The sequence below is a fragment of the Echinops telfairi genome, unplaced genomic scaffold (genome assembly GCF_000313985.2).
Source record: "Echinops telfairi isolate 266 unplaced genomic scaffold, ASM31398v2 ScPeMD7_7356;HRSCAF=8355, whole genome shotgun sequence".
NCBI lineage: Eukaryota > Metazoa > Chordata > Mammalia > Afrosoricida > Tenrecidae > Echinops > Echinops telfairi.
Window position 1 is genome coordinate 1,439,184 of NW_022111256.1, and position 12,957 is coordinate 1,452,140.

The 12,957-nt window shown below is 58.3% G+C and overlaps 1 protein-coding gene across 1 annotated transcript in view; it reads left to right on the plus strand.

Annotated features, from left to right (window-relative positions):
* Nucleotides 1-12,265, plus strand: part of IFFO1 (intermediate filament family orphan 1) — a 14,017-nt gene extending 1,752 nt beyond the window's left edge. Inside the window, exons 2-10 of the mRNA XM_045296000.1 lie at nucleotides 3,031-3,136; nucleotides 3,298-3,393; nucleotides 4,217-4,357; nucleotides 4,641-4,649; nucleotides 5,379-5,536; nucleotides 5,632-5,752; nucleotides 5,979-6,074; nucleotides 10,807-10,937; nucleotides 11,469-12,265. Of these exons, the coding sequence (XP_045151935.1) occupies nucleotides 3,031-3,136; nucleotides 3,298-3,393; nucleotides 4,217-4,357; nucleotides 4,641-4,649; nucleotides 5,379-5,536; nucleotides 5,632-5,752; nucleotides 5,979-6,074; nucleotides 10,807-10,937; nucleotides 11,469-11,574 (964 nt within the window). The 3' untranslated portion in view covers nucleotides 11,575-12,265. The remainder of the gene's footprint in view (nucleotides 1-3,030; nucleotides 3,137-3,297; nucleotides 3,394-4,216; nucleotides 4,358-4,640; nucleotides 4,650-5,378; nucleotides 5,537-5,631; nucleotides 5,753-5,978; nucleotides 6,075-10,806; nucleotides 10,938-11,468) is intronic.
* Nucleotides 12,266-12,957: the final 692 nt, after the last annotated feature.

A 12,957-nucleotide genomic window follows, 5' to 3' on the forward strand; every position in this document is an offset into this window, starting at 1 on the left:
AGGTGGGCAGCCCCGGCACTCTGAAGGGGATTTGACTCTCGCGGGAAGCCAGCAGGCTGTGCAGGGCCTGGGCTATGACAGCGGGGCCGAGCACAGCCAGCCAGCACTCCAGGCTCTGAGATGTGCACCCTGGTGGAGGAAGGTGACAGTCCACAGGTGTAGATTTGGGTGATCCTTCAGCCTTAACCCTGGCAGTCAGTCACATCAGCTACTCTGACCCCCGGTGGCAGGCCTGGGAACTACCCCGGCAGCCCAGGGGGGCTGAGATGGGTGCCTTAGAGAGGCTGCGGGTGGGGGATGTTCTGGGAATGACTGCTGGCTCTGGGGTGCACAGCTTGTCAGATAGAGGGCTTTCTTGCAGAAGCTGAGGTCTGCCCGCCCTGGGGCTGGCTTCCTTATTTGTCTGGTGTAAGTGTCCGTATCCACACCAAACACCACCCTCCATGCCGGCCCCTCAAGTCTGACTCCCAGCCACCCCAGAGGACAGAGAACTGCCCCTGTGGGTTTCCAAGGCGGTAATCTTGGCAACAGCAGGTGTCACATCTTCCTCCCGTGGAGTGGCGGGGGTGGGGGGGTGGGAGGAGGGGGTCCCAACAACCCACCTCTGGGCTGGCAGCTGAGCACTTTAAGCTGGCGCCATGAATGTTCTCAGGGCCAAGTTCAGGTTCCACCAAGACCAGCCATTGACACAGCAGTTCAGAAATAGACCCCGAACCACAGCAACAACTGCTAACTGCTGTGTTCAGGGGCTTTTTATTTTTGAGGGCTTCACTGGGAGAGGGTCTGTCCATGGCCCAGCTGTCCTGGGCGGCAAAGCGTTCCTTATTCCTTCCTCGGGCCCGATTAGCTCATCGCTCTGCAGTACTCTGCTGGGTGGAGGGGCCCAGAGCCAGAGCCCTGCGGTACGTGATCCAGACACCCACCCCACGTCCCTCGTCCCTCGCTCCTTGCCCTTTATGGCAGCCCCCGCCCTCCTTGCTGTCTTCAGCCTGGGGTAGCTGCGGTGCCAAACACAGGAAGGATCCAAGGCCTATTTGCAGCTGCCCCCCACCCCCACCCTGTCTTGTGTGACCAGGGGCGTTCTCTCTTTTCCGGGCTTCCGTTTTTCCAATATGGAAACAGCCCCAGCATGCTTTCTGGAGCTCCCGATGGATACAGCTTACTTAGAAGAGAGGTGTTTGCTAACTGCAGGATCTGGAGCTTTCTCAGGTGGAGAGAACCAGCTGGGGCAGGCGCCCCTCCCCCAAGGAAACGGTTGTGCCAGAGCTTCTAGGTCCTGTCTATTCAGATCTTTATCCTCCAAGTTTTCAAGAACTTGGTGCTTAACGAGGCTCTTTACCTAAGTTTCAACCTGATCTCAACTGGGCTCCCCTGTCACACCATGCTGCCGGCCTGTATCTTGCCTAGGGTCATTGTCCCCTGGCCAGTCATACTTTCTTCTCTCGGAGACTTGTGGGGGGCGGGGGGGTAGTGGGGAGCGCAGGCGTTGCACACGGGAACAGCCTCCAACCCACCCTTTGGTATATGGTACCGAGACCCAGAGAAGATAGGTTTTATAGGTTAAGAAAATAGCTAGTCCACAGTGGCATGGTCTGGACCATCTGAAAGAGAATTGTGGGTAGGGGGCAAGGGGGCAAGGAAGGCAGGGGGTAGGGGGCTGGGCTGCAGGAACAGCAGCAGGGTGGTGGCTGGGCCACCCCCTCAGCCTTCCTCCCAGCCTGAGGCTCGGGAGGAGCAGCCACAGTGCTGAGCAGGAGTTATTCTTAGGAATGCTGCAGTGCGGATGTGGCCAGCCCGCAAGAGCAGGAGTGAGAGTGACCGGGCCAGCTCCAGAGTCCAGGGACAAAAGCAGAGGGCAGGGGGGGGGAGGCTTTCATCCCAGCTCCACCAGTCTGTTCACCTGGGTTTTCATTTTCATAATGCCCTCTTTGCTGCCCCCTAACCACCTTTTGACATTGAGGTTTTCTCTCTCTTTCTCTGATTGGGAGAAGCCTTTCTGGGACCTGGCCAGGGAGTGGTGGTGGTGGTGGTGTGTGACACACTCTGGCTGAATTCTGGAAGGGCTTCTTCCGGTCTGAGAGAGGAGCAGGCCCTGCACCAGGTGAGGCTGCCTGCCCTCTTAGGGATTTACATGGCGCAGATGCCAGGGAACAGGTGTGCGAAGTTCTCTTGTCCCCCGCTGACCTTGGAGGGCTCTGAAGTGACAGGGCCTGGTCTGTAGCCGTGACTTTAATATAGTTCAACGTCCTGATCCAGGAAAGCAGAGCCTGTGACCGGGAGTGCCTGCTAGCCTGCTGCTGGTGGTCATGGCCCTGCCTTCTGCAGGCTGGGCCCCGGCAGTCCCAGGAGATGCTGCCTCTGATTCTCGCCGACTGTTAACACGGCACCTGGGGGTTCGTTCTCAGATCCCTGTCCTGCTTCAGCGCCCATGGGGCCCCCTTGGGTTTGGGCATCCAGAAATGCCAGGCTCCTGCTGCCCAGTGCCTTACTGGGAGCTCCTGGCTGTAGGGCCAGCCCTCGCACCCCTCAGTGTGGGCTTGGGTGGACAGCTGCTGAGCGTGTGGGGGTGAGCCCCTCATAAACTCTGTTGATGCAGTCTGTGTCTTGCAGCTGCTTTCGCAGGGTTAAATGTAGGGCAGGAGGCAGGGCACAGGCTCCTGGAGCTCTGTTCTGGTGCGGGCAGGAGGCGGGAGACCGGATCTGGGAGACTGAAGGTGGGAGACTGGGCCGGGTGGGCCTGGTGGTCTGACAGGGGCGGGAGGGGCGATGAGGCCAGCTCGACAGCTGGTGGGAGCCGGGCCTGAGTGGGGTGGGCACAGGAAGGGCCCAGAACGGCAGCAGTTGCTCGTAAATATAGCCCCTGGTGTGTGGCTGAGGTTACAGGAAGGCAGCCGGTCAGCCTGGCCCTTAGCAGCACTGCCAAGGCCAAGCCCAGCAGCTGCGAGGCTGGCCCCCATCCAGGCCTCCTGTGGGGAAGGGGGCCTGGGGACTGAGTGCCTAGATGGGAGCAGGAAGCTGAGGGCAGGGCAGGGCTCCGTACCCTACCCATGTTCTTGTTCTCCCCATGTCTGCCAGGTGGGAAGAGGAGTACACAGTTCGCCTACAGCTGCAGGAGCGAGTGAATGAGCTCCAGGAGGTGAGGGTGCCCCCCGCCAACACACACACACACACACACACTCACACACGCACAGGAGCTTCTTCATGGTCCCGAGGGGCTGTCCCTGCCCCTCTTGGCCTTCTTTACCTCCTCCCCATGTTGGCAGCGCCCCTGACGGGCGGGTTTTCCTCCAACTGTAGGAAGCCCAAGAGGCGGACGCCTGCCAGGAGGAGCTGGCCATGAAGGTGGAGCAGCTGAAGGCTGAGCTTGTGGTCTTCAAGGGGCTCATGAGCAATGTGAGTGCCGACGACCTCCCTCCCCAGGGCCTCTCCTTAGGGCTGCCTCGGTCCACCACTGGGTGCCCGCCCTGCCCTTCCCACTCCCTCTCCTCCAGCCCTCCGATTTTCAAAACACAGAAGCAGCTCAAGTCCTGCGGTCTGTCTGACAGGACAGCCCCCCCAGCAGGGCAACCTGTAGGACCAGGTGGACCCACCCACAGTGTTTCCAAGGCTGTATGTCTCGCCTCCTATTTCTCCCTGGGACTTGCTGGCGTATTTGAACTGCCAACCACAGTCTTAACATTTAACCCACTGCGCCACCGAGGCTCCTAGAGGTGGTTAGTGGTTAGTAACAGCATGGATTCTAGAGTCAGGCTGCCTGTCCCCGGACCCTAGCTCTGCACCTGGCTAGCAGGGTGACCTGGGCCTGGTTCTCCAGCTTCCCTGGCCTCATCTGTGGAAGGGGGCAGTCAGCCATCTGCCTTGCGGGATGACTATGCAGGTTAGAATGCATTTGGAACCCTGCCTTCCGTCCACTTAGTGCTGAGGAGTGTCCCAGAGTGTCATCCTCAGTGCTCCTCCTCCCACCCCTGGCCGTTCCCAGCCGCCTTCCCTTCTCCCCAAAGCAGACTTCCGGGGACAGGGACTCTGCTAGTTGGGAGTGTCCAGCTAGAGGGTGTCTGAGCAGCGAGTAGTGGGGACAGTGAGGCGTGTGCCCAAGAGCCAGGAGACCCTCTCATATGTTAGTGCCGTGGTGTGGGGGTTGTAATGGGAAGGGCCCCTGTTGGCGCCTGCCTGGAGGCCGGCCTCCTCCTCAGCCCTCCCCGCCTTCCCCGGGCAGAACTTGTCAGAGCTGGACACGAAGATCCAGGAGAAGGCCATGAAGGTGGACATGGACATCTGTCGCCGCATCGACATCACCGCCAAGCTCTGCGACGTGGCTCAGCAGCGCAACTGCGAGGACATGATCAAGATGTTCCAGGTGAGCCGCCGGGGCTCCAGGCGGGCAGGCCGTCTCCGCACCCCTTGTCGGCGCCCACGGCTCACCGGGCTGGGCAGGCAGAGCAACGTGGTCATGCCAGGCCCGGCCTGCTCCCTGGGGAACCGCATCCTGGCAGCCGGGGGCGCAGGTGGGCCCAGGCTGGGGGGCAAGGAGAAGCCCCCTGGAGAGGTTTGTAGCGGTCTCTCTCTAACACCATCTCTCCTCCCTCTCTCTCCTGTCTGCTTCCTGTCCTCTCTTCTCATCTCTCTTGCTTTCTCCACAGAAGAAGCTGGTCAGTTTTCGATGTCACTCACGCAAGCTATTCATGTCCCACCCCGTTTCCAAACCACCCAGGCCTCGGGCCCGCAGTTCTGACTCCCTGGCTCTCTAGTGCTGGTTGCCTCTTCTCTCCCCATGGCGGCCGGCCTCCTTCCCACCCCCCACCCCCGTTTGTTTTCCATCTCCTCTTCCCTGCCCTCACCCTCCAGGTCTCCTTCGAAAACTCAGAAGCCTCCTCTTACTACAAGCCCTAAAACTTGGCTTTGAAAAAGTCCTGTCATTTCCCGGAAAGACTTTGTTTAGGGAAGCCCCCCACCACCACCACCACCAAAACAAGCACTCTAGTCATGATTCACAGCATAATGTGGCCTCCACCTGCCAAGCGCCCGATCTTATCACTCTGCATTCTGTTTCTTCTTTTTCCTCATCTGCAGCCTTGCCCCGCCCTCCCTACCCATGCCTGTCTGTCTGTCTGTCTGTCTGTCTGTCTGTCTGTCTGTCTGTCGGTCAGTGGTAACTGCCCCTGTTGCTGTGCCTGTCTTAGGTCTTTCCTCTGTCCTCCCGGCGCTCCCTCCCCTCGCTGGTTCACGCTGCTCCGCACATCCTGCTTCTGTGTCCCCTGCTCCCCCTGTCCCCCCTGTCCCCCCTGCCCCCCCTGCCCCCTCTCTCCCCGCCCCCGCCGGCCCTCTCTCCTCATGCACCGGCCTCGGCTCTGCAGTCTCTGCACTTGTCTCCCATTAAGGTCCCGTCCATGGGGGGGCGGAGGCGGGAGCGCAAGGCTGCCAGCGAGGAGGACCCCTCGGTGTTGGAGAGCGACGGGCCCCGCCCGCCCGATGGGGAGGAGGAGGAGAGCGCAGCCCTCTGCATCAACGAGGAGATGCAGCGCATGCTCAACCAGCTGTGAGTCCCGCAGCTGCCTGCCTGCCCGCCGCCCGCCCGAGGCCGGCCGGAGCCGCCCCCGCGGCCGCCCCTGACGCCCCGCTCCCTGTCTCTAGGAGGGACTATGATTTTGAGGACGACTGTGACAGCCTGACTTGGGAGGAGACTGAGGAGACGCTGCTGCTGTGGGAGGATTTCTCCGGCTATGCCATGGCAGCGGCCGAGGCCCAGGGCGAGGTAACCGCCCCGGGCCTGGCCTCCCCGGGGCCCCTCCAGGACTGCCCCTTCCTGCCCCTCTGCCCCAGCCCTCGCTGTGACCCTTCTGTGTGGCCTTCATCCTTGTCCTGCTTCTCCCCGCCTGCCTCCCTCCCTGGTCCCGGGACTCGTCTCTCTGCAGTGTCCTCTAACCCAACGCTCGCTCTCTCCCCCTGCCCTCCCCCTGCCCTCCCCCTGTTCACTCCAGCAACCGGAAGACAGTTTGGAGAAGGTGATCAAAGACACGGAGTCCCTGTTCAAAACCCGGGAGAAGGAGTATCAGGAGACCATTGACCAGATAGAGGTATGGCCATGGGGTGTGTAGCCAGGGGGCCCAGTCTTCCAGGGCGCCCTCAGGGGCCGTGTCGAAGTGGGGTACCAGGGGTCTTTTCTCTCCTCCGGGAGGAGCCCTCACCCACCTGTAGTTCCCATCACGACCGCTGTCAGGCGCTGTCAAGTCAGTCAACTCATAGCCACCCTGTGAGCCACAGAACAAGGCCTTGCCCAGCCCCGCCCGGCCTCCTGTGTCCCTTCATCGCCTTGAGGGTCCTCCTGTTTTGGCTCCCTCTCTGCTGTACCCCAGCATGATGTCCTTTTCCAGGGACTGGTCCCTCCTGATAACATGTCCAAAGTCTATGAGACAGACCTTGTCATCAACCCTTCTAAGGAGCATTCTGGCCGTACCTCTTCCGAGCAGCTTTGTTCCCCTGGCAGCCCGTGGGACGCGTCACACCTCTCCCCAGTACCTCATCCGAAAGTGCCCGTGCTTCTTCGGTCGTCCTTGTTCGGCATTCCCGTGCACTCCCGACAGCTGAAAATACCCAGAGCGGCAGCTCTGCTTTTTCACACTTTACAGAAGTCTTTCCTAGCAGATTACCCAAATGCAGTGTGCACAGTTCGCTTTCTTTCTCCCAAACACCGTATCATTCATTCCATCGTTCCATCACACCAAGCAGTACACTAGCTAACACAATCAGTATCAAAATATTTCTTCCTTCTTGAACTCCTTGATTTTACCCCCCCGCCCTCACTGGACCCTCATTGAATTTCTTGATCACTGCTTCCAAAGGTGTTAATTGTGGATCCAAAGAAAACGAAAGCTTTGACAACTGCAGTCTTTTCTGCTTATTATGATGGTGCTTATTTGGTGCGGTTGTGAGGATTTTTTTTCTTAATGTTGGGGTGGAATCCACACCTATTAAAAAACCCCAAGCCCACTGCCCTCAAGTTGACTGGGACTCATGCCGCCCTGTAGGACAGAGTAGAACGGATCCCTCAGAGCACCTGGTGGCTTGAACTACTGACCTTGAGACACATGCCACCAGCACTCTGCCCTGTACTTATGGTGGGTTCTTAAAACCTCAGGCTCTGGATGCAGACCGATGTGAGAGTTTGGATCTCAGCTCAGCCTCATATGTTAGCACCCTAATTTTTGGCAAGTTCTTAATTCTCTCAGCTTGTTTGATCTTAAGTAACACTTCTTTCTACGGCTGTTATGAGATTAGGGGACCAATGCCCATGAAGAACTTCGGACAGTGTCTGGCTCATACTAAGCTGACCATAGTGGTAGTTTTATTGTTCATAATACTGCCCTAGGTGTGGTGCTCTGAGGTGGGCTTGAACTTCCCTGCTTCCTCAGCTCAGGCTCTGAGGAAAGGAAGAATCTCCATTCCATCCCCTGGCCCGCTGTGAGGGACCTGCTGCAGGTGGCTAGGAGAGCCCTGCTATCCTTTAAAATTCACCTGTACACCCTGGGGGGGCTGTAAGCAGTGGTCAGTGGGAGGAGTCAGACCTGCCTGTGTGTGAGGTAGCCCTGCCCCCTGCACGCTGACCATGGGAGGCAGCCATTCTGGTGTACGTCTCTCTCCAAGTCTGTCCGTAAACTTCAGCCTCTCCTGAAGCCCACGTGGCACCTTTCTGTGCTTTGCCTTTCACACTGCCTAATTTTTGAGAAGGAAATTGAACAAGAGTGACCTTCCCCAAATAAAAACCCTCCTACCTCAGAAAAAAAAAAAGAATGGCCTTCCTATATACCCGCTCTCTTAACACATGGAGTGGCTTCGCTGCTCTAAGCAAAACCTGCTTTTTCTCTGCCCAGGCAGACATGTGCTGAGTTTCAGTCCCGCTGGATTGATGCTTCCAGCTAAGGGAACAGGAAGAGAGAACTGGGCTTCTCCTGCCTTTGAGGATGTCCCCACGTGTCTGGCTCTTTGCTGTCTCAGCAGGGTGATATGAGGAAAAATGTTAGATGTGGCGACCAGGGGGCTCTGCCGTCCCCTTGCTCCTGGTGATCCATCTGGAGACCCGAGATGCCTGGTGTGTTACACAGGGTTCTCTAGAGAAATAAAACCAGATTGCTGATAATTTATATATATATATATATATTTATTTATTTGTTTGTTTATAGGTATATAACACAAGAAATGAACTGTTAAACTATATAGATATATAATACAAGAAATGAATACTTAAATTATAAAGCAGTACAAATGGCTCAGTGCAACTCACTCCCGTGAGAGAGTTGTGAGACACTAGCAGTCCTTCAAGTCTTGAGGGCCATCCGGTAGTTCTCTGTAGAGAGAGAGCTAGGCTATCCCAGCACAGGCAGCAAAACTGCCAGGCAGGTCACCAACTGTCAGCCAGGTCACCAACTGTCAGTCCTCAGCTCCAGAGATGTAAATTTCAATCGTGCGGTCTTAAAGGGACCTCAGCTTACAGCGACACAGTCCACAGGCTAGGCGTCCCACAGGTAGTGTAGCCTGTAAATCAAGGCACAGAACAAGCAAGGCAGCCGCACACTGGTCCGATGATCACGGAGCGAGAGACAAGAAAGGCGAGGCTCACCAAGCCATTTATCTCTCTGCCCTTCAGTTAATCCCACTTGTGTTTATTGGCCAGGCTGGCACAATAAACTAACTATCTCACCTGGTGAGCTGTGATCTCTTGGGTCATGGAGATGGAGGCAAGGGCTATTTCCCATGAGCAGGTGGTGGTCAGGCCAGGCCCAAGGTGGTGGGTGAGTGGTTTCTTTCCTCGCCGCTTCCATCCCTGCCTGCCTCACCCCACCAGTCAGTCAGTGTCAGTCACTGCCTGGCTTGTAGGGCCGTGTCCTCACCTCACCCTGGGGCTGTGAACGTGAGCCCTGGGGTTATAGACAGATGAGACACATGGTGGCACCTGACCGAAATTTGGTTTGTTGCCTTTCCCTGTCCCCTTGAGTGATGGGGGGCAGAACCCATCTTTTCCCTCTGGCTCTCCCAAGTTGGAGACACCAGACACCGGGGTGTAGGGGTAGCAGATGGGAGTCAGGGCTGGCGAGGTCTTCAGCTCTTGCAGTAGACGGCCAGCGTGCCCTATGCCCTGGCTGACAGCATCCGAGCATCTCACCCACGGGTGCTGTCTGGTCCGACGACCCGTGTACTTCTTTCTCCAACTGTTGTTTTCTCTCTGTCAGATTCACGTCACTCAAGGGTTTCTGCCCCCTCCCCCCACTCTGCTCTCAGCCATCACACAAATCACCTCAAGCAGTTTTATTCCGCTTCCCCCTCTGGCTCCAGTCCTTTGTACCCCACACAAAGGGGGGCCACGGCTGTCTCTGGACCAGATCTGTCATTGCCTGTGCCTGCCTCTCAGCTCTGCCGCACACACAGCGGGCCTGCTGCAGGACAGGTTCTCCTGGGAGAGGGACCGGACGGCCATGGCTCTCAACCCCACTGTCTCTTTCTTCTTCTTCTTCCCACCTAGAACATTTCTGGAATCAGGAAACCTAATCGATAGGGCGTTCAGGATGGCACTGTCTTTTTTAGTCTCTGAAAATGGCTTACAAGTGAGGTAATAAATGTATTCCCTTCAGAGGGCAGCCATCGCAAACGGTCGCAAGCTGGGCAGCTTCTAAGAACAGAGATGTTTGTGTTAGAGTCCTGGAGGCTGGGAGTCAGCATGGTTGCCCCCCCCCACCCCACACACACACACACACACACGATTCTGAGGGACAATCTGCTCTATTTCTAGCTCCAAGCTTCGGTGACAGCAGTGGTCTTTGGGCTTCCTGGGCTTCTTGTTGTCACTAGGTGCCGTGAGTCAGTTCCGACTCATGGCGACCCCGTGTACAGCAGAACAAGACTGCCTGGCCCGTCCAGCACCGTCCTCACAAGCGTCCGCACGCTTGAGTCCACTGTTGCTTTCGCAGGTGCCTTAAATCTCTGCCTGCACAGCCACCTCCCCTCCAGGTTTCTCCTCTTTCTTAAGGACACCGGTCCCCTTGGAGCAGGACCCATACTACACCAGCACTCAGGACAATAGAACTGATAGCACCTTCAAAGACCCCATTTCCAAACAAGTCACTCTTTCAGATTCAGGGAGTTAGTTGTTCAACGAGCAGCTCTTGGGGGTGGGTGGGGGGCTATGTGTGTGACAGCATGCACACATGCACAGTTTAGTCCACACAATAAAGTCACGTGGAGGAAATGGTCAGAGAATTGGCCCCTGTGTCCAGTACAGACAGGCTTCCTCCCTGGTTTCGCGAGTCTTACAGTACTTCACAGCATTCACTAATTTTCCTGGAGGCCCAGGGCACGCAGCCATGAGAAAGAAGACCTGTGACTGAGCCGTAAACCTGCTCAGAGGCGAGCTGCTTCCTTATCCAGGGACCAAGGGATGAGTCAAGCCCACCCTTCCCACCCCCACCCCCACCCCCACCCCCGCCAGCAAGGCAGCCCCCAAACGGCCCGCCCTGTGCAGTGGTGAGACCGTGGGTCCCCTCCATGTGGCCTGAGGCTCCATCGTCTCTAACTGCTCGATCACGAGAATGAGGCCTGTCGCAGCCAGCTCTGCAGTCCAAGATCCCGGCACGCTCGGGGAAAGGGTGGTATGTGGGTGCCTTCTGCCTCAGCCCTATGGACTTAGATCCCAAGTCCACCATGAGGCTGCCCGGAGCCCCTGCCCTGCAGCCACCTCGGCTCTTGGCACGGGAGCCTCCTCCCCGGGGTCGGGAGCAGGGCTGCCGGGCTGACCGGTGTCCCCCGCTCCTGTCACAGCTAGAGCTGGCCACAGCCAAGAACGACATGAACCGGCACCTGCACGAGTACATGGAGATGTGCAGCATGAAGCGGGGCCTGGACGTGCAGATGGAGACCTGCCGCCGGCTCATCACCCAGTCTGGAGACCGGTGAGCAGGCGGGCCCGGGTCGACCCTCCCAGGGGCCCCCTGCACAGCGGCTCAGCCTCGTCTGTACGCGGGGCTGCCCGCTGGAGGTCCCCCAGCATGCCCAGACCCAGCCAGTTGGGAGATAGTGGACCCCTCTATGGCTGGGACCGATGCCCCCAACTCCTGCAGTTCCCCGGGAGACGGCTTGAAAGCAACAGGGGACGCAAGGGCCTCACGTGGGGGCCGGTTTTTGAATGCATTTGGCTGTTAAGCCTCACTCAAAATGCTCAAGCACCGCCCCCTCCACGCCTCAGTGGTCATTTGGGGGCAGCGAAGCAGTGCCCCTGTGTCAGTGCACGGGGCTCTGAGTGGATCCGGACTTGAGGGATCTCTGACCTCTGATGATCCTTCCCTCAGCCCCCTCCGATCTCCCCCAGGGCACGATCTCCCCCAGGGCACGGGGGAAGGAGCAGGGCCCTCTCGCCCCAGGTGACGGGGGAAGGAGCAGGGCCCTCTCGCCCCAGGTGACGGGTGTTTTCTTTTTCTTTCTAGAAAGTCTCCTGCTTTCGCCGCTGTCCCACTTAGCGAGCCGCCGCCACCGCCAAGCGAGGCCGAGGACCCCGACCGCGATGTCTCATCTGACAGCGCCCTGAGATAGGGGCCTGCCCGCACCCTGGCTCCTCACTGCGGGGCAGGGCCCGTGGTGGCGCTAGGCTTGGCCCTGCCCCTCCTGGGTGACCCCCACCTCCGCTGGGGCATCCCTGCCTCACACGTGGGCATCTGCTACTCCCCCATCTTCTAAAACGCTGCCAGACCTGCCCCTTCACCCCATGGCCTCATGCCAGCTGTCTACCCCCATACTGGTGCTAACTGGCCCAGGCAGGGGTACGAAGCGGATGGTGGCTTGTGCCACACCTGTTGGGGGCAGCCAGAAGGGAGAAGGGGGATGGGCAGGATGCGGTCCCAGTGCCCACCTGACAGAGGCGACTGCCCTTCCCCCTCTGTGGGGCAGAGTGCCCGGCCCCGGGAGCAGACTGGTGCAGTGCCCTGGAGGAGCGGGAACTCTGGCTCAGCTCCCAGTCTGTGTGGAGGGAGGAAGGGAGCGGGCAGCAGGGGAAGCTGCGTGCACGCGCACAGGCTGGCTGTGTGTGCGCGCGCGTGCGTGCGTGCTCAGGGGCTTGCCTTCATCAGCCACAGATGTGCCTCCTCCGTGTCTGTTGCACGTGAGACCGATAGGCTGAGTAAGGGTATCCCGGACTTGCAGAAATTGGGAAGGCGTGATTGCGAATGTAACTGCTGACAATTGGATGGAACCTTTAATAATGAAACTGGCCATTATTTATCAAGCACTTGTGTGTCACCGTTTCCGGAGTCCTCTGGTATTGAGCTGTATACACAAGCCTGATTCGTTGCACCCCGTACACTGCACCCTCGTTCTCGTGGTCTCCAGCTCACCAAGGCATAGGGCTGGCCTGAGGAATTTGCTCACAATACAACTGGCAGAACCTGGAATTGAAGCCAGGTGCCCCTGCCCCAGCAGGGCCTGTGCCTCACCCAAGGATGGGAAGAGGGGCCCAAGGTCACCTCCTCCCAAACTATGGGGGTCAGGCATTAGCCTCGTCAGCACGTGACTGTATACAGCAGGGACTTGATACATTTTGCCTACTTCTGGATGTAGGTGCTGGGAACTGTAGTCACAGCCTGTTTAGGCAAACCACTCGGAGGCCAGGTCACCGTCAGTCACTTGGCCTTGGGGCCCAGACTCCAAATGTGCAGGTTCTCCATCTGTGTCACCCTCCAGACTACCAGCTTTCAGGTCATGGGGAGGATTGTGGGAGCTCAGGGGGAAAGGGCCTGGGGCCTCAGAAATGGCTCAGCTGGCCTCCTGCTCCCGGTGGGTGGGCAGCTTTGTTCCAACCCTGCTCCCCAAGCCACCCCTTCTGTCCGACCCTTGGATGAGATGACAACTCGCAGGCAAAGAGGCTGGGTATAGTGTACTTTATTGATGGTACATGACAAGGTCGAGTTCTCTAAGCCCCTC